The sequence below is a fragment of the Tiliqua scincoides genome, chromosome 1 (genome assembly GCF_035046505.1).
Source record: "Tiliqua scincoides isolate rTilSci1 chromosome 1, rTilSci1.hap2, whole genome shotgun sequence".
Classification (NCBI taxonomy): Eukaryota; Metazoa; Chordata; class Lepidosauria; order Squamata; family Scincidae; genus Tiliqua; species Tiliqua scincoides.
In genome coordinates, this window is record NC_089821.1 from 195,361,466 (window position 1) to 195,383,118 (window position 21,653).

Sequence of the window (21,653 nt, forward strand, 5' to 3'; positions counted from 1 at the left end):
GGGTGTTGTGACGTCCCAGTTTGAGAAACCCTGTGTTAGGGCTTAGAGAGGAGGAAGATGAGGTCTCTTTTGTGGTGCTAAACTGCTCTTCTGCCCATTGATGGCACAATTCCTGCCCCCTGTGTCTTGTGGGATACATCATGGTTTGACAGCTTAGGAGGCATTTGTGGAGAATGCTTCATCCTATAACCTTGGTGTTTGCTTTCCTTAGAATTCTTAACCATGTGGTTTCCTTGCCCTAGATTGTTTGAAGAATTGTATGAAGATCATGGGGATACTCTCTCACTTCAGTATGGTGGTTCTCAACTTGTTCATAGAGTAAAAACCTATAGAAAGATAGCACCTTGGACCCAGCATTCCAAGGATATTATGCAAACCCTTTCCAGATACTACAGCAATGCTTTCTCAGGTAAATTGTATGCTCTGTAAGATTTTTCCCCTTATTTGTCACCTGCAGGGTTAAGAATAAATTTCTGTATCTTTTATATTAGAAATTAGCAGCAGCAGTCAGCCTTGGAAAAGGTATGAATTGTTTTGAAAAAGGAGTTATGGCAACTAGCTACATGGTACTATTGAAATTTCATGATACAACTAAAACTGGGTCAAGATAAAATTGTCAACAGTATGCAAGTTATTTGGGTCAGACTAAAGTAGCACAGACAGAATCGAGGCATGAGAAAAGCAGATTGCAATCACTGTAAAGCAAGGAAGTGTAACACTGGGCAAATCCTGCCTACTCTTAGTGATCAGAATGATAGATTTAATCCACTGTGAGTTGTCTAGTTTTGGGGCCTTAGCTAGAGGCCGTACTTTAAGGCCTTAACCAATGTTTCTAATTTCAACATGAAGCCTTTTCCTAGAAAGTTACATACTAGGTAATTGTATGTAATTACCAATTACTCTAGGTAATTGGGGCAGGCTTTAAAAAAAAAAGTGGGTACAAAATTGATATCCATTTAGACAAAATGCTTACTAAATAAAGTTTTCATTTTGGTCCCTGAACCAATTCTGAATTGAGTGGAGGGAAATCATCCCTTGTAAGAACTAGCTGCATTGCAAGGTTTGCTGGCTCCCCAGATGGAGGCTGGGCGCTAAAAATGGCAGAATCCTTACACTGAAGGTAGTACTTTTGAAATAAGGCAAGCTGTCATTCCTGTTGTCATTTTTTTGGGTGATGGGGGAATCGTAATTTCTCTCCAGACAACAAAAAAATCATTGGAATTATACCCTTCTTGGCAGACATTAACTACTGGTTTTCTTCACTTGATAAATAAGTTGGAAAAATCATTCTCAAGTAGCATTTCTGACCTATATGAGAAGGATTTAGATCCACTATGAATTTGAATGCTACCATTGCCATATTTTTGTTACTGATTTCTGGAATCTAAAATAGTCTAGTTATTCAGAAACGGGACTGGACAGTCACCTTTCCTTTAAGGCAGTGGTTCTCGAACTTTTCCAGCCTGATCCTTTTCCAGCTCCCCTGATCCTTGTGGCCATTGGCCTTGGCTCCCCAATACATCACCTCACCTCATTTACCTCCAAAATGGGGATGGAGGTGTTATAATTATACACTAGAAACAAAAAAGCAGCTGCCAGCACTCTCAGGCTGCAATCCTAACCACACTTACCAGAGAGTAAGCCCCATTGAACACAATAGGACTTACTTTTGAGTAGACCTGGTCAGGTTTTTGCCCTGAGTTTGTTAGCAGCATACCTGGAGCGTTTTGGAAAGGGGGGGAGAAGTGATGAATTTGCTGGGGGAGGGGAAGACTTTGTTTTATGGGTATCTGCTAGTTGCAGACTGATGTGAAACTGAGACCTAGAGACTGTGGCTGCAATCCTAACTTCACTTTCCTGGGAGTAAATCCCATTGAACACAATAGGACACTTCTGAGTAGACCTAGCTAGGATTGTGCCTTTTGTCTTAAATAGCAGCCAACATGGGAAGTACCCCCCGCCCCCAAGGAGGCAGGAGGAAAAAGGGGGATGGCTGAAAAGGAATGGGTATTTTTGGAGACAGAACTTGACTGATCAAGAGCGACTTTTTTCTCTTTTTTGAAGGGGGAGGAAAAAGAGAAAGGTGAAGATCCTTGGCTAAGCTGACACAGACCCCCCCAAGCCTATGTAGGTCTACTCAGAAGTAAGTCCCATTTGAGTCAATGGGGCTTACTCCCAGGAAAGTGTGGATAGGATTGCAGCCACACAGAGCAAGATTGCAACTCACCCCCAAAGGTGAGGGGCATGCTCACACACACACACACACACACACCCCAACATGCAGATGCCACCCCTGTTCCCCCCTGGCAAGACAGAGGAATGCAGGCTGTGGCATTTAGACACCCCCCCTCCCACTAAGAGCAGGCTGGGCTCCCTTCTTCCTAAGCGCTTCCCTCCCAGTTAGAAGCCTGCCAGGAGTGCGCCCTGAGCTGATGAGATGCAGCACCTCCGCTGCTGCCCAGGCAGCCTTCTCTCCCACCTCCCCCCACCATGTTTCACACACCCTCCCCACCTCACACTGCCCCACCCACCTCTTTCACAGCCATGGAAAAGCAGCAAGTAGGGAGGCTTCACCTGCAGCTGAGCTGCTATGGCCACCTCTCTTCCCAAGATGCCTCACGATGCCCCTGGGGCTAGCCACGCTTCCCTAGGGAGCCTCGATGCACAGATTGAATACCTCAGCTTTAAGAGATGCAAAAGTAATTTGATTCATTCTATTAATCATGGTGTGCTACAGTCTCAGGGCAGTCTCAATCCTATCCAGCTTTCTAGCATTGATGCAGCCCCAAAGTAAGGGAACAAATGTTCCCTTACCTTGATGAGGCCTCTGGACCTCATACCCCCCCTCCCCGGGCAGGATGCAGCACACACCCCATTGGCAGGGCTGTGTCATCGCTGGAATGTTGGATAGGATTAGGTCCCCAGTCATACTAAACCTGATACTTTAGGATTAGGATTACTTTAGGATTTCTCCCCCCCCCCCGTGAGGGCACTGAAATGTCTTCCAATTACTTTGCCTAACCAGCTCCTGTTCATGTGTCTTTCTTCAGACATCCTGCTGTAGCACATGTACATACCATTTTTATTTTTTAAAAAATTCATGCACACATCCACTCACTGTGCAGAGTTTTTCTGTTGGAGTGCTCAATTTTCAACATCAAGAATTTAAATAGGAAATCACAGTTACTGCTTTTGATAGAGCTTTGTTTTGCACTCTTTCCTTTTGTTAGCAGTAACATCTTTTTAAATTAAGGATTGGCTTCTTAGTAATAGTCTATTCATAGTAATGATTTAAATTATATTCATAATCTGTAGATGATAACTCTTAAATGAATACTAGTGCATTGCTTTCCTTGTTGCTTCTCTTGTTTTTTTAGCAGCATTTTAAAAAACTGATTTGTTCTTATAAATCAGTAATATATTTGTTTGGTCTGAATTGTCACATTCTATATGCTCATGTTATCATATTTCATTTTGTAAATGATAATGATACTATGAGTCCTTTAAAAGTTCATCTTCACTGACCATTATTCAAAGGGAAGACTATTCCACTGACTATTCTCATTCTATCTTGACCCTGATCTACGAGGAGTCAGCGTTCACAATGTTATGCCAAATTTCCACAACTTTTCTGTGTTAACAATGGTATGACATTGTGAGCGCTGACCTTAATGCTCTTCATGGACACCTTTAAATTAGAGCCATTTCTTTGTTTCCAAATTAAAATATTTGGTTACACAGGCCAACACAAATTTTGCTTCCTTAAATGTTACACCAATTCCTGGGTATATTTGGGTTGCCAATTCCAAAAATGGCATCCGTTTTGCCCTATCACATTTAGTTTTGGAGACACAGCACAGCCTCATTAGTGAATGGTTCAAGCAGCTTACTCATGAGGAGGCCTACACCTTGGCTTCCTCATGAGGAAGCTACTTGAACCATTCACTATTGAGGCTGTACTGTATCTCCAAAATTAGACGTGATAGGGCAAAACGGATGCCATTTTTGGAATCGGCACCCCAAATTCATGTCAAACCACCATAAAGTTTGGGAAAAACCATTCTGACACTCAATTTTGTAGGCCTGTGTTATCATAATTATCCTGAAATTATTCAGCCTTTAAAGAATGGGAGAATGTATTTGTTTTTCTGTGTTACATAACTTAAGGCCAGTATAGTGTGTAGATCATTTCAAAGAAATCATATTTTACATTTAGGTATACTGTGAAACCCATCTGCATTGGGTGCTAAGGGTAGATGGGGAGATAAGCTATGTGCCCACAAAGGAAAGCAGGACATATCCCAGGGGGGCCATATCCACAGATCCCGTATCTGTGATTTCACTTATATGCAGATATGGGACCCCCCCCATGGCCACCCATTAGCATGATTTAAAGACTTACCCTGGTGCAAATTCTTCCTTAAATGAGGTTGCTATAAGCTTAGGAGCTCATAGTGACTCCCAGGCTGCCTCCCAGCAGCCTAGTTTCTAAAAGAAAATAAAAAAAAATAGATGGGGGTTAACAGAAAGCGGTTAAGTTCCACTTCCTGTTAACCTTCGTCTAGTTTTTTTAAGCAACAAGGCTGCCTCCCAGCAGCCTAAAGGGCGGTATGAGCTGCTAAGCTTATAGTGGCCTTGTTTAAGGAAGATTTGTACCAGGGTAATTCTTAAAATTACACTAATGTATGTGAGTGGGGGACATCCCCAGTATCTGCGGATCCCCATTATCCACACAGGACGATCTGGAATGTTACTCCTGCGGATGCCGGGGCATGCCTGTATATTCTGTTGTGGAAGCGTATGAGGTATATCAAAATAAGGAATTACACTGGAAAAAGCGATGCAAGAGAAGTTATAGAGAAAAAAATTTGAATGCTGATATAACTGCATTTATTTTTGCTCTTATGAAAGTGTTCCATTTGGCTGAATGCTGCTTCGGACAATTTAGAGATTTAATATTGATTGAAAAGGTTACAGAATTGTTTCTCAGGAGAACTTATTCCATCATAATCTTACAGACTGTGTTTTATATAATCAGCATAACTAACTAAAGAAGTTTTGAAAGAGCGCAACATTTTTCTTTCATATTGCCTATTCCAAATCTTACCTATTTGTATGGGTATTGAGGATATATCCTCTCAAATGATTGTTGTGTGAGAGAAATAATAATTGCAGTTTTATATAACTTTTTGTTCAAACTTGCAAATGTACAACTTCAGAAGAAAAACTTCTACCAAATATGCACATTAGCAGCCCAATCCTACCTAGGGGTATGCTGCCTTTTATGACAGCGGAACATAGTTCCGCTGTTGTAAATGGTTGTATGATGGTGTTCACAGAGCGCCTCCAGTGGCCATTTTGGGTTCTCTGCCACAAATGGCAGTGGTGCCAGAGGCCTAGTGCTGCAACAAAGGTAAGCCAGCAGCAGAGTGGGGGGTGAGGTTGGGCATTATACATTACATTATATACTATACATTAGATTCCCAGGCAGCATGCCATCTATACACTGGGCCAGACCCAGATTGCTTAGCCATCCAGAAGCTCTCATTAGGCCATGCCCTGTAAATATATACAATGAACTTACCATGCTATGTATTTCTTGGCTCCCATTCTACTTCATTGGCAGCTGGGTGCCAGAATGGGCATCGGATAACATTACAGTGTTGGTTAAGACTTCCAGTGAATTACTGAGGTGGAAAGCTTTTTGGTTCTGCCAACAGAATACAATTCTGTCCTCTCTTTTCCCTCCACCTTAAACCTCTTCTATGCAAATCTTATTTATATGACTTTGTATTTGTATATTTAAAAAAATTAAGGCTCTAAATTTGGCACTGTCTTCTAGATGCTGACAGGCAAGATTCAATTAATCTGTTTCTGGGAGTATTTCAGCCTGAAGAAGGGAAGCCTCATCTCTGGGAACTTCCAACTGATTTTTACTTGCATCAAAAGGACACAATGAATCTTGTCCAAGCGAGACGGAGGTATTTTTCAGTTCTGTCACCATTCACTTACAATAAAAAATATAGATAATTTAGGAGATTAGGATCCATCCTGCACTGGCCTCTTCATGGTGCCTTCTCATGCCCTCTTATGGTGCGCTATCTCTGGTACTGAGAGCTTAGAAGTTAGCCCAATCTTCTAAGTGTAAGCCCTGGGTTGACGACTGATCCCTGATTTGTTGTAACTTCTCAGCTTCTCTTTCTGAGCTTTAGTTGTAGGATTCCATCTGCAAAAAGTCTAGAGGATCAGACAACTCAGCCTTCCCCCCTGTAGAAATTCTGAATGGGCATGTGCTTCAGCACACAAGATGAGGAACAACCATTCTCCCAAAATGTCTTTTCTTTCCTTAGTTGGTTTAAAATATTTTAGTCCACCTTTCAAAAGCTCTCAAAGCAGCTTATGTAAAATAAACATACAATTAAACTGAAAAAAACAACAAACCACGTAACACCTAGAACAGTTAGCAAAAGAAATCAGCCAATGCAACTTAAAATTAAAAGTAGTTTTAAAGCCCTTGGGAAACAACACCTCACTTCAGTAGGTAGAAAATTCTGGACTTGTCAGAGTACTGGAGTAAAAGCTTTGCTCCTAGCTGTACCCATTCTAGTCTGACTTAAGGAAGGTCTATAGAGCAGGACCTCATTTGCTGACTGCAGCTGGAGCAAGAGCCGATAAGCGTGAGGCGGTTCATCAGGTATGTGGGTCTCAGGCTCTGGGGGATTTGTTAAAGGTCAGAACTGATATTTGAATTCGGTCTGGAAGCACAAAGGTGGCACAAGGCAAGTAATGTCATTTTGTACCAGGTAAAAGTTCTGAATCATCTTTAAATAAAGAGTATTATAGTTGCCTTAGGGCGCAGTCCTAACTTGGTTTACTTGGTCATGCTTACTTGCCGTAAAGCACGTTTTGCGCCTCCGTAGGAGGAAACCGCATTGGCGCATCTAGATGCGCCGACGCACGGAGACTGACATAAGCCTCCGCGGCGGCTTCCTCACAGCCACTTGTGTCAGTGCACCCGCGCTGACACAAGCAGCAAAGGTAGGCGTGGGGGGGCAGGGAGAAGAAGGAAAGGAGGCGTTTCTCGGCGGGAGGAGGGAGGGCGAAGGGCGGTCCTGGGGGCAGACACGTGGGAAGCTGGAGGCGGGGCTGGGACCCGGCAGTCATGCCAGATCCCAACCCCCGTCCCCGTGGAGAAAGGAGCAGCTTCAAGCCGCTCCGCTCTCTTCGGACTTGCACTACCTCCAGAGGTAGCACAGGTCTGAGGACACCCATTGAGGCCAGCAGCCCTTACCCAGGGGTAAGGAGAAGAGTTTCCCCTTGCCTCTGCCTGAGCTGCTGCTGCCCACAAACCTGCCTTGGATACAGCACAAGCCTCCTGGCTTGCCTGCTCCAGCACAGGTTTGGATTGCGCCCTAAAAGATACAAAAGCAAGATTAGTGTGGCGATTTCAACCCTGTCCTAAAAAAGTACAGAACCTCCATGACAAGTGCAGCTGGTTAATTTTAAGCAGTCTTATCTGTGAAAATTAAAGCAAATTGTCCCATTGAATGGTTTATCTTCTGGTGGATCATAGCAAGGCCTAAAAGGCTTCCACTACCTGGAGGAACTCAGTTCCTGCTACTTAATTTTTTTGCCTTTCTGTGTTATAGCTAGCAGCCTTCTAAATGTATTCTTCATTTTGTATACAAAGAAGGGACTGTGATTGGCAGATATTTGGACTGGTCTGCAATTAAAATAAGCTTTGCATTTTTTTGTTTCATACTTTAAGCTACACTTTCTGGTGGACTCCAGGAATATTACAATACTTGCCATTGCCTTATGATGAAGGTAAGCACAATTTGTCTAAGAATGCACGTATTTTCCCTTTTCTTTTAAAATATCAATAAATTCCTGAATAAAATATATCTGTTTACTTTCTTGCTTGATTTCTGTTATGCTTTCCTTCTGAAAGAGCACCGAAAGCAGCTATACATATATAATGGATATAATTACTGGAATAAAAATAATGAAGTAAAATAATGACCCTGTTAATGAAAATGTGTTGAGTAAAGACAGTATGCTGCTGCAGACATTTGATTATTTGTAGTTTTGGGGTGTGAAATGAGGCTTTCAAAGGGTGACTTGTTGGGGGGTTGTGGAAAACAAATGCAAAAATAATTATTTAATAGCTATAAGGTACTATCTCTGTATCTTTGGTAGCTCTTATTTTTTGAAATTTCAAACATAGAAGATGAGGTACATGTTTTACAAAATCCAAAGGATATTGAAAATGTAACTGTAAGAAGAATCTTTCTCTGAAACCAAAAGATCTGTGCTGCTGGGAAATGTGGTACACATACAGATGGATTTTCCTGCTCCCATATCAATCCCTCTTGCATTAATGCAAGTAATCTAGATAGAAAGCAGCATTCGCTTTGTTCAGGCCTCCTTCTTTCCCTAACAATAAGCAGGTGGCATTAAGACTCTGTCCCCTCCAAGTAGCAAGGGTATGTGCTGGTTTTGGGGGCAGCAAAGCTGAGATAACTTAATCCACCTCCACCCCAAAAAGCCCAGTAGTATTTTACTATTTGAAAAAAATAGTATTTTTATTTTGCAGTATAATCAAATTGATTTTATACAATAAAAACAGTATTTCATTATGCTATATTTTCTGCCATCATGGATCATCATATCATCACTACTTGGTCACTCCAGCAGGTTGGGCAGCCTTGCTGCAGGGGAGAATAATTCACTGCTTTGAAAAAGGTAGGAGCAGATATTCTCTATAGAGATGAAGGAGCACACAGCTTTTCAAGAACTAACAGCACAATCCTGAGCTTCCCGGTGCCTGAGCAGAGTGCCAAAGCGGCTACTGTTTTATCCAGTGGGCACCGGGAAGCAGCTGGAGGTCTCCTTGGGGGAAGGGATCTTCTGTTCCTATTCCCTAGGGAAAGCCCCAAACCCCACAATGGAACTTCTCAAGTCTGTGCCAGCTATTTTGCCAGTGCAAACTTGAAAGACTTTGTGTCAGGCCTTCAGGCTCAACATGGAGTTCAGGATCTGGCGGAGCAGAGTTTCACTGGTCCCACCTCCCCCTCCCTTGTTCTGTCTTTCTCCCACCCTGCAGAGTCCACACCACTACCTGGCGGCCTCACTTATTTCAAGTGGTGACATGTCCTCCTCTTTTCAGCGGCGGGTCTGGTGCCTGACTAGTGCGGGCCCAGCACCAGAGCTCCTTATTCACCGGGTGCCGTAAACATGCTTTACTGCACCCAGCACTGGCAATAGGGCTTGGTGCTAGTACTGGGCAACTTTAGAATTGGGCCCTGTCGCTGCATTCGTATATGTACCTGAAAACAGTTGGACTTACTTCTGAGTAAACATGTATCAGGTTATGCTGTAAGTACTGTAATATGGTAGAGCCATGCAAAGGGGGCTGGAATTGTAGTTTACAGATTATGGTTTTCAATTAATTTATTTTAATCCTATGCTGAGTTTGATCCTGGAAAAATAATGCACTTTTAAAACTTTTTTGAGACTTGTCTTAGCACTATGGATTTTTTTTCTTTTTCAGTGACATGTGCTGAAAACAGAAGGAAGTTAATAGTGAAGAAATTTCATAGATTTGATGAAGAGATTGACATTCATAATGAATTTTTTCGACCTTATGAAATCAGCAGTTTTGATGACACCTTTTGCTTGGCAATGACAAACTCAATACGGTACATCTGTCTTTTTTCTTTAGCAAAATACAGTATTTTGATTAGGCGCATCTTTTTCAAAGTGAACTAAAGCAAAGAGTGTTCTTAAGAGTTTCTATTACAACTTTAAAATGGCATTCATTCAGGAGAAAATGGGTGGTCTGAATTCAGAAAAAAAATCCCCATGTGACATTTTTTTACTCTCCAGCCAACATACAAATAATATACCAGATCTATCTAATGCCAGTTTTTCAAGCTTATTGAAATGTGCATAGTTCACATACAGTGTATCTATGGACTGATCCAGTTATGCTGCTGGGTTCATAGTACAGCTTTTTCTAGATTATATTATAGAGTGAAGGCATGTTGACGATCACCTGCTGGTGCTAAGAAAGTGAGTTCTAATCTGTTGGTTCATGCACATTTCAGAACAAGGAGCTCCATGCCTTCTAAAAACATAGGAAAATTCTTCTTTTGAGAAGATGACCAGGCCAAGCAGTATGAAGTGGGATTTTTTGTTCACAGTCAGGCTTAACATCTGTAACCACTTACCTTAAATGTTAAAAAATAAATAAATGGACATAAGAACATAAGAACAGCCCCACTGGATCAGGCCATAGGCCCATCTAGTCCAGCTTCCTGTATCTCACAGGGGCCCACCAAATGCCCCAGGGAGCACACCAGATAACAAGAGACCTCATCCTGGTGCCCTCCCTTGCATCTGGCATTCTGACATAACCCATTTCTAAAATCAGGAGGTTGTGCATACACATCATGGCTTGTACCCCGTAATGGATTTTTCCTCCAGAAACTTGTCCAATCCCCTTTTAAAGGCGTCCAGGCTAGACGCCAGCACCACATCCTGTGGCAAGGAGTTCCACAGACCGACCACACGCTGAGTAAAGAAATATTTTCTTTTGTCTGTCCTAACCCGCCCAACACTCAATTTTAGTGGATGTCCCCTGGTTCTGGTATTATGTGAGAGTGTAAAGAGCATCTCCCTATCCACTCTGTCCATCCCCTGCATAATTTTATATGTCTCAATCATGTCCCCCCTCAGGCGTCTCTTTTCTAGGCTGAAGAGGCCCAAACGCCATAGCCTTTCCTCATAAGGAAGGTGCCCCAGCCCCGTAATCATCTTAGTCGCTCTCTTTTGCACCTTTTCCATTTCCACTATGTCTTTTTTGAGATGCGGCGACCAGAACTGGACACAATACTCCAGGTGTGGCCTTACCATCGATTTGTACAACGGCATTATAATACTAGCCGTTTTGTTCTCAATACAAATGATCCCAAGCATAGAATTGGCCTTCTTCACTGCCGCCGCACATTGGGTCGACACTTTCATCGACCTGTCCACCACCACCCCAAGATCTCTCTCCTGATCTGTCACAGACAGCTCAGAACCCATCAGCCTATATCTAATGTTTTGATTTTTTGCCCCAATGCGCATGACTTTACACTTACTGACATTGAAGCGCATCTGCCATTTTGCTGCCCGTTCTGCCAGTCTTTAGAGATCCTTCTGGAGCTCCTCACAATCACTTCTGGTCTTCACCACTCGGAAAAGTTTGGTGTCGTCTGCAAACCTAGCCACTTCACTGCTCAACCCTGTTTCCAGGTCATTTATGAAGAGGTTGAAAAGCACCGGTCCCAGCACAGATCCTTGGGGCACACCGCTTTTCACCTCTCTCCATTGTTTTGGACACATATGTTTTGATTTTATTTTAATTTATATGTACATATTTACATTTTTTACTCAGTATTTATTGAAATAAACAACAAAGAAATCTTGTACCTACTGTTCACTTGCTTTTAAAAAATATTTTTAGCATGAATAATTTTGACTTAAAAATGAATTTTTTTAATAGAATTGTGTCTAAAGTATCCATTTGGTTAGCTTGACAATAACATATTTTCATAATAACTAAGCTAGTTTTGTTTGATGGTTGATTATTTTCCTTGCTTTTTTTGCAGAGATTTTATGCCCAAGAATGTTGGCATTGATCCCAGCCCTTTCACTGTTCGTAAACCTGATGAAACTGGAAAATCTGTTTTGGGGTAAGTATATCAAGAATGTAAAGCAGTGAACAAATTGATGTATTTATTGATTATAAAATGTCAAGTGCTGCACTGAAGTTGGGTATAATTGTGTGAAACCTTTGGATTATCTTTGTGAATACAATTAGCAAATGTGTTGTGCATGTATAAGTTTCATACAAAATTCAGATTTGTCAGCACAAAAGGCTGACACGTTTGAGCCAGAACTTTGAAACATTAGTGGATTTTCCACCCTTCAAGGTCCCTAAGAAGGGGGAGCAAGGAGGACAGAATTCCCCTTTTGTTTTGTTCATGGAATTTGTTTTTGGGGCCACTGTCTTTTCCTGTCTCAGCCAATGTTCCTACCTAGGTGAAGCTAAAGCACCTTTATGTAGCAGTAGTATAATTCCTTGTAACAGTACCAGGGAAGTAAGCAAACAGGGATTCTTTGCCTCATTCTTCCCTAAACTATTACGGGCAGCCCAATCCTGAGCTGCCCGGCGCTGTGCTCCACAAAGGGCTCCTGCCGGATCCAGAGCCTCCCATGCTACTGCAGGAGGCTCCTCGGGAGAAGGAGACATCCGTCCCCTTCCCCCAAGTAAGGGAAGCAGTCCCGCAGTGGGACTGCTCACTTTAGCGGCGACTGTTTGGTTGCCGCTAAAGCGAAGGCGCTTGTGTTGAGCGCGCAGCCCTGCCCGAGCACCCTGGATCCTGCGGAGCTTGGGAAGTAAGGGAAGCAGTCCCGCAGTGGGACTACTCACTTTAGTGGCGACTGTTTGGTTGCTGCTAAAGTGAAGGCGCTTGTGTTGGGCAAGCAGCCCTGCCCGAGGACCCTGGATCCTGCGGAGCTTGGCTCTTCAGACCCGCCTCTCCCCCGCCCCCGGGAACGCCCCCCACGCCCCGACCACGCCTTCCCCTTCCCCGGAATGCCTCCCCCACGCCCCCAACCACACCCCCATTTCCGATTCCGCAGCCCAGTGGTCACCAAGACCACGGAGCCACGGAACGTGGGCACCTGCCGTGCGCTGGCTCAGTGCCGGCCGGAGCTGAGCCAGCTCCAGCGGGAGCCCAGCAGTAAGCCCCGCAAAACACCTTACGGGACATTTGCAACTGTGGTCCACACCGCGGAGGCGCGACACAGACCACAGGATTGGGCTCTCAATCACTCTAAATTTTTGTTGTCGTAAAAACACACCTTCATGTCAAATTTTCAGTAATTTCATCTTCCTTGATGAACATGAAAAATCTCTGGGTGGTTTCATCAGGAAATGTTACTTGTTTATTGTATATCAACATTTCAGACTTTTGGCACTAATTTCAAGTTACTTCAGTGGAGATAACATAAACAAGAGTAGTGTTTGACCATCTCTCTTCTGCCAGTTCTTCCCTACAAATGCTTCCAAGGACACCCCTGTACTGGACTGGCTTTTGCTCTTGTAGCCTGAGTAGGAGAAAAACAGACTAAAAACAGCCAGGAACTTGAATTTGGCAAGTGGAGAAAGAGTTCAGTCTTACACTTGATTAAATTGTAATATACTCTCAGGAATTCTGGCCACCATTTTACTCAATGCGAGCATGAGATCCTAGTGTCAGTCTCAGTTCCTGTGCCATCTCACACCTTGCATTCTTGAGTGTTCTTCAAGTCTGTAAAGATACAGTACAGTTTACAGTATTTTTCATACAGTATGGCCCCTAAATGCAAACCAGCTACTTCAGCTCAATCGAAGAAACAGTAGTTTGTTCCAACACTGAAGGAAAAACTAGTCTAGTCATTGATTTCCATAATCAAGGAAAAACTAGTCATACTATTGATAGTATGTCTGCCTCCAATACGATGCATAAATATTGTCATAATGAATCTAGCATCTGTGCCATCAAGATTAGAGAGAGAAATTTGTCAAGCTGTGGCATCAAGTACCCCAATATCTGCTGACAAGGTAACACTTTAATAAAGATCACAAGGCACTAAACTGCACCGTATGTGTGTACCAGTTGATTACAACATGTTGTGAGAAAAGGCTCTTAGCCTCTGTGCGCTGCTCAAACCTGCTGCCAAAGAGGGACAACCTTCTAATAAGAAGAAATTCAAGGTCAGCCCAGGTTGTCTGAACAGTTTTAAGAAAAGAACCACTTCAAACTCAAAAACACGGCAACTACTGGTGAAGCTAAATCTTCCTATAAAGAGACAGCAAAACCCTACACCATTTATGGAACCCATAGTAGAAAAGGGCTATCTTCAGGAACAGGTTTTTAATGCTGATTAGACTGGGCTGTTTTGGAAGAAAATGCCCAACTGTTCTTACCTTCTGAGAGCAGCAAAACAAGCCCTTGGCTTCAAAGCAGTTAAAGACCATGTGACTGTGGTGTTCTGTGGCAATGCAACTGGGCATTTAATCAGGCTGAATGTGCTGTCTGTTCTAGCTATCAAGTAAAAACACTTGGGTAAAAGCAGCATTGTGAGAAAGGACTTGCATTAAGTGTCACTAGTCATTGACACTGCTTCTGACCACTCTGAGGCACTCCAGCTTGCACATAATTATGTTGAAGTTGTCTTTCTCCCTCCCTCCCCCAAATCACCTCTATCCTGCATCCTCTTGACCAAGGCATGATTTGCTATTTCGAGGCCATGTACACAAGGCTTACATACTAGCACTGTGTTTCTTAAACTGTGGGTCGGGACCCACTAGGTGGGTCACGAACCAATTCCAGGTGGGTCCCCATTCATTTTTATTTTTAATATATTAGACTTGATGCTACCATGATATGTGACTGCATTTGGGGAAATGTTACAGACCTGTACTTTTAACAAGCGACTATGTTTATTCTTTTAACAATCATAGTCAATGGGACTTACTCCTGGGTAAGTGTGGGTAGGATTGTTAAAATTTTCCTGCTTGATGATGTCACTTCTGGTCATGACATCACTTCCAGTGGGTCCTGACAGATTCTCATTCTAAAAAGTGAGTCCTGATGCTAAATGTGTGAGAACTACTGTACTAGTAGATTCGCAGTTCTATGGATCTTGTTCCCAGTGTTAATGTGATGAAGTGTTGGATGTCCTTCAGTGTTGCTGATTGCATCACACATACTACACAACAATGGACACTATCAAGCCTGAAACAGTCAATGCATGTTGGTGAAACCCATGGAAAGAATGTCTGAATGATTTTTCAGAGTTTTCCTACCATTGACAAAGGTGTGAAATGCATTGTTCAAGAGTTCAGGCAAGTGGGTGCTGACAGCTTCATCGACATCCTTGAAGAAGAAATTGAAGAATTGAGTACTGTGGACAAACATTGACTAATGAAGAGTTGGAGGAAATGATAAAATTATCTGCAGAAGATGAAGATGATGACAGTGACTAACAGGAAGAGCCAGCGAGTTGGAGTCTTCATAAATTCGCTGAAGTGTTCCAAACAGTGAAACATTAGAAAGATTTAATTTCTGCTCATCCCTTTATGTGGGTTTGTGGGGGCCCCCCATGTGCGCCCTCTTTGGCTCTGCTTCCTTCACCTCCAGAGTGTCTTCTGAGCCCAGCAGAGGCTGTGCACATTCTTCCAGGCTTAGACCGAGCCTTAGAAATGTTTAAATGCCTCATAAGGCATTGGGAGGCCTGGGGAAGCCCTCAGAGACTTTGAAAAAAACAAAAGTTGCATGTTTTTCATTCTGAGGCTTGGTTTGAGCCCAGCTAAGGCCACAAATGGATGTGCATGGTCTCTGCTGGGCTCAGACGAGCTCCCATAACCTCCAGAGGGTGAGGGGGCGGCATTCACCCGTATCCATGTTCTCACCTATATATTTATTTATTTATATTCCACCTTTCTCCCCAAAAGGCACTTAACTGCTGTGGGTTCCAGAATGGAACCCATGAGGATATGGGAGCACACTTGTATTTCTCAAGAGAAAACAGTGGATGAACCTATGCAGTGAACTTCTTGAGCTGAACCAGAGCCAACCACTTCGTTACAACTCGCTCTCTGTTACCCAGGCCTGGCCCATCATCATTATGGACATTTTGAAGGATAGTTGAGGGATGAGTTTGAGTATACATTATTTTGGTTTTATGTACTAATCTTGGTACGTAACCTTTTTATAAGATGCGAGCCGACCACTCTTTTTCATTGATGTTTTCTTGCAAATATGACCTTTCACCCCTGCACTAGTATTACAGTGCAAACACAAAATGTAAAAACTCATTGTCCTTGATAGTATATGTGTGTTCCAACTATAGAATGCTGGTCATAGAACTGCAAACAGTTAATTTGGATTGTGTTCATATTGGCTATTAAGATACAGCAATAGTTCACTTTCTATATTTGCTATCTAGCAGAGGGATCAGGAATGAGTTCCTGTTCTTCTCATTCCTTTTCTGGCTGCCAGGAAATGGTAGTTCTGAAATCTTTTTATTATGTAGTAAGTGTAGTACATGAGAATTCGAACTACCTTCTCCTGGTGGTGGGGAAAGATGACTTCTGCACATCACTCAATACTGCATTGGTCATTTATAGCAATATTTGCAGTATTGTTTATTGCAGCAAATGTATTTAAATGAGTCCTACAATTTCCACAGTATTGAAATTGCTCCAGGGAATGTTTATTGCATGGAAAATGCACCCAAAGTAAGTTTGCTGTCCATAGAAAGTCTGCCATTGTCTAGTCTTTCTAGTACCCGTAGTACCATTAGTATATTTGGGGGATGAGGTGGTTGTTACTGCTACAGTTGAAGTAATAGAGTTTAATGTTGAGACGTCTCTGAATTTGTAGACAGACTGACAAATCAGTACAATTTTTGGTAATGATATTTAAGAAATAGTTTTGCCTTTTTGTATCTGAATATTGCTATGTTCCAGTCAACAGGACAACTTGTTCTTCTGACTATATACAATGATTCCTTCTAACATCTTTGGCTCTTCCACTCTGTTCTCTTGAATTTTTTTTCAACCACCATTTCCTTTAAAAACATATAAAGAGCTTTGTTTCTTCATTCTTCACATCACTCTAAAAATCCATTTGTTCAGAACACAGCTGTTTTATATTTCTAAGGAGGAAATTACTTAAATGTATGCAAGAGATCAATAAGGATATCTGTGCTGGGAACCCTAAATTAAATTTTGTACCTAATGTATCATGAGAAAAGAATAGGTCAGTTGGATTTTTTTTTTCAAAATGGCTTTAAGATTCTAAATTACTGCCTTTGATCTGTATTTCAAAGTATGACAGTGTCAAAATGTTCTGGTCCTGGTTTAGAGTCATTAAACTGCTTCACTAGTTGTCAATTTACAGTTGTTTTTCTATTGCTGGGCTTATAAGTATTAACAAATGACTCAGTCTAGCTTTATGAAAACCTTCCTCTATTCTGGTATTCACCTGCAGAGGTGTTCATGATAACCTAAATGTTAAAGCCACTTTAATTGGGTCCTTATATCTGAATGTTTTTGCACCTCCTTTCAATGTGGTAGTCAGTGTCCCAGTTGATATAACAGGAAGGCCTGAAGTGGTCAGGGACTGAACAAATTGTCATTGGGGAATGGTGAGTATAGCCAAAGATCGAAAGTCATCTGAAGACCAAAAAAACCTGGCAGATAAATGAGTTTTAAAAGTAGCTTTATTATGTATAATGGAAAAAGCTGTGTAGTTTTCTTCAAGCTACATTGTGTGAAAAGTCTGAGGGCCAGTTCAGGTGGGCCCTCTTTATCCACAGGTTAGGAACCCGCGGATTTGACTCAGCACAAGTTCCAAAACCATACTGGAGGGCCTCATCTGACCTCCTGGATGCAAACTGACGTGCTTTCCGATTACTTCCAGGAGGTTTTCTGAGGCCTGGTGGGGCCACATGGTGCCTCCCCAGGCTTCAGAAGGCCTTAGAAAGGCACTTCCATTTTTGCCTAACCAGAAGTTCCTGTTCAAAGGTCTGACAAAGGATTTCATTATCCGTTGGGGAGGTCCAAAATGGAACCCCTGCAGATACTGAGAACCTCCTGCTCTCTTAACTATGGTTCGAGACAATATAATGGGCTGTAGGATTACCTGCTGCATTCCCTGTCTCCTCCAAGAGTGTCTCTACTTTTGAACAAGATTATTCCAACAGCTTTCAACTGTTTTAAAGTGGCCTCAATGTTTTATTGTGTCTTATGGCCAGAGATGGATTAACTGTCTTGATGTTGGAATCACATGTTCAGTGCTTCCTGCCCTCTCCTTGTATGCAAGTTTCCCTGTCCCTGTGTCCTTTGCCACAGTCAAAGCTTATATTATTGCCACCATGCTTAATAAAGGGTTAACGCTAACAGTGGTCCTCTCCTAACTAGGATTTGCAAAGTTGTAAACCTTAATCATGGTTAAGGTTGAGGGCAGGGGAAGACCAGAATTAGTTCACAGGAGGGCGGGTGGGGAAGCATGCAATTCCATACCTAGAGGTGTAAGTTTTTGGTGATAAGGAAATAAAAACACATCACACTGTTTTCTGCACTTCTCATTTTTGTTTTTTTTTAAAAAAAAAAAAACCTTTGAAATTCGCAAAAAAAAAAAATTAAACTGGAAAATCTGGAAAAAAATAATGGGCTGGGCTGAGGGTGCATGGATAATGACTGTGGCTGCATCTGCTGACTCACTCAACCACCTATATCACTTACTTAGTACACTTTTAAACTGATTTTAATTTATAAAAATGCGTCCTTGCAATAAAAACACATAATGGCCACTATCTGCACTTTTCTGCCTTGGGGAAAAAACCAAAATCTATGGGGAAAAAAATGTTTAAGAACATCTCTTCCCATACCCAATCTCATAATCAGAGTTAAAGAATGGGGAATAATATATCTTACTGATTGCAAAGCCAAACCTTTGGGCTGGCACACACTAGTGGAAAAGGGATTTGCTCTGTTGTTCCATCAATATTCATAAGAACGGCCCCACTGGATCAGGCCATAGGCCCATCTAGTCCAGCTTCCTGTATCTCACAGCATCCCACCAAATGCCCCAGGGAGCACATCAGATAACAAGAGACCTCATCCTGGTGCCCTCCCTTGCATCTGACATAGCCCATTTCTAAAATCAGGAGGTGGCACATACACATCATGGCTTGCAACCCATAATGGATTTTTCCACCAGAAACTTGTCCAATCCCCTTTTAAAGGCATCCAGGCCAGATGCCGTCACCACATCCTGCAGCAAGGAGTTCCACAGACCGACCACACGCTGAGTAAAGAAATATTTTCTTTTGTCTGTCCTAACCTTCCCAACACTCAATTTTAGTGGATGTCCCCTGGTTCTGGTGTTATGTGACAATGTAAAAAGCATCTCTCTATCCACTTTATCCTTCCCATGCATAATGTTGTATGTCTCACATTCCTAGAAGACAGTACAGGTGCCTGTCACTTAACAACGGAGATATGTTCTCCTATCTCTGTTGTTCTGCAATTAGGTTGTTAAGTAAACATTCAGTCCAATCTAGTGCCTTTGTTGTGTATACAGGCACTCCCTGCCAGAAGCTAGCTGGCTGCACAGGCTACTGGAGATTGCCTCTCCTTTGCATTCAGAGCCTCTTTGTTGTGTAAACAGACACTCTGTTACAGGCTATGAGAGACTAATTAAGAGCCTCTTTGTTGTGCTTTGACCACCATCATACATGCAGTCCGTTGTTAAGGGGATGGTTGTTAAGCAACGCTTGCCTGTAGTTAAGTCAAGGTATTCACTTTGTTACTCTCACGATGCAAAATAACTCCATGAATTTTTTTTAGAAACAAAAGCAATAGAGAAGAAACTGTGCTACAGCGTAAAACAGCTGCTAGTGCTCCACCTCCACCAAGTGAGGAGGCAGTGTCAAGCAGTTCTGAGGATGATTCTGGAACTGATAAAGAAGATGAAGGTGCAGTCTCTCAGCGCTCAACGCCAGTGAAGATGACAGATACCGGAGATAATACTAAAACAGAAGTAAGAATTGGTTCTAATGAGCAAAGGCAGCACCAACTGTGTCTCCCTTTTTACGACATTCTTGTTTGGATCAGATATTTAATATACATTTAAGGTTTACTGAAACATTCATCTCCAATGTACGTTATGTTCCTGGAGGAGTCCTTAGTCCACCATAAAAGAAGGAATCTCATACTTTTGGAAGGAAGATAATGTCATTTTAAAGCCATAAACACTTAAGTGGGACGTCAGAAGCAGATGTAGTACTTAAAAAGCAATTTAAAAACAAATGTTGTAATTTATTAGATTTTAAGCTTAAGAAATAAATTCGCAGAATTGTTCTGCATTAACAGTTCTAAATGAAAACTAGGTAAACCGGCTAGTGATGAAAAATGGCTTAATATAGAGGAATGGGTTAATAAAGCATTTTCGCATATGAACACTAATTTTGCCAGATAATGCTCTTGTGTGGAATATAGCAGAATTATAATTTCTCAATATTTGTGGGTGTTAATGAAGATCTGTAAACAGTGGCATGAAGCAGCTTAGCAATGATATATCAACAGAATCTGTACTATTAAGGAAGTGCAACAGATACATTGTAGATTGAGAACATAAGAACAGCCCCACTGGATCAGGCCATAGGCCCATCTAGTCCAGCTTCCTGTATCTCACAGCGGCCCACCAAATGCCCCAGGGAGCACACCAGATAACAAGAGACCTCATCCTGGTGCCCTCCCTTGCATCTGGCATTCTGACATAACCCATTTCTAAAATCAGGAGGTTGTGCATACACATCATGGCTTGTACCCCGTAATGGATTTTTCCTCCAGAAACTTGTCCAATCCCCTTTTAAAGGCGTCCAGGCTAGACGCCATCACCACATCCTGTTGCAAGGAGTTCCACAGACCAACCACACGCCGTGTAAAGAAATATTTTCTCTTGTCTGTTCTAACTCTCTCAACACTCAATTTTAGTGGATGTCCCCTGGTTCTGGTGTTGTGTGAGAGTGTAAAGAGCATCTCCCTATCCACTCTGTCCATCCCCTGCATAATTTTGTATGTCTCAATCATGTCCCCCCTCAGGCGTCTCTTTTCTAGGCTGAAGAGGCCCAAACGCCGTAGCCTTTCCTCATAAGGAAGGTGCCCCAGCCCTGTAATCATCTTAGTCGCTCTCTTTTGCACCTTTTCCATCTACACTATGTCTTTTTTGAGATGCGGCGACCAGAACTGGACACAATACTCCAGGTGTGGCCTTACCATGGATTTGTACAACGGCATTATAATATTAGCTGTTTTGTTCTCAATACCCTTCCTAATGATCCCAAGCATAGAATTGGCCTTCTTCACTGCCGCCGCACATTGGGTCGACCTGTCCACCCAATCGACCTGTCCACCACCAGATTATGGCGCCTGGTAATATATGCAGCAGCTAATACATGACAGGAGTTGATCCTGGCAGTTTCCCTTCATGGTCAGTGCGTTGGTATAAAATGCTTGTTCTGGGAGAATTTAGTACAGTTTCTTTGTGAATTCTGAGACCTCTATGGCTGACCCAAAGCATTTCTATCTAAGCCAATGTTTCTCAAACTGTGGGTCAGGGACCCACTAGGTGGGTTGTGAGCCGATTTCAGGCGAGTCCCCATTCATTTCAATATTTTATTTTTAATATATTAGACTTGATGCTACCATGGCATGTGACTGCACTAGGGAAAGTTTAAGATCTGTACTTTTAACAGGCTGTTTTTAACAATGATAGTAAATGGAACTTACTCCTGGGGAAGTGTGAGTAGGATTGCAACCTAGGATTGTTAAAAATTTTCCCTGCTTGATAATGTCACTTCTGGTCATGACATCACTTCCAGTGGGTCCTGACAGATTCTCATTCTAAAAACTGGGTCCCGGTGCTAAAAGTTTGAGAACCACTGCTCTAAGCAGTCCACAACAGAATATCTAATATCAGGGGCTCAACTCCTCAGATTTTCAGCTATACATGGTTATAGCTTTGTCTCAGAGTTCTTTGTAG

The 21,653-nt window shown here is 42.3% G+C and overlaps 1 protein-coding gene across 1 annotated transcript in view; it reads left to right on the top strand.

Moving 5' to 3' along the window:
* Positions 1-21,653, top strand: part of FIG4 (FIG4 phosphoinositide 5-phosphatase) — an 83,327-nt gene that overhangs the window by 48,990 nt on the left and 12,684 nt on the right. The window contains exons 15-20 of the mRNA XM_066613353.1: positions 243-409; positions 5,843-5,981; positions 7,769-7,827; positions 9,554-9,701; positions 11,658-11,741; positions 19,457-19,649. Of these exons, the coding sequence (XP_066469450.1) occupies positions 243-409; positions 5,843-5,981; positions 7,769-7,827; positions 9,554-9,701; positions 11,658-11,741; positions 19,457-19,649 (790 nt within the window). The remainder of the gene's footprint in view (positions 1-242; positions 410-5,842; positions 5,982-7,768; positions 7,828-9,553; positions 9,702-11,657; positions 11,742-19,456; positions 19,650-21,653) is intronic.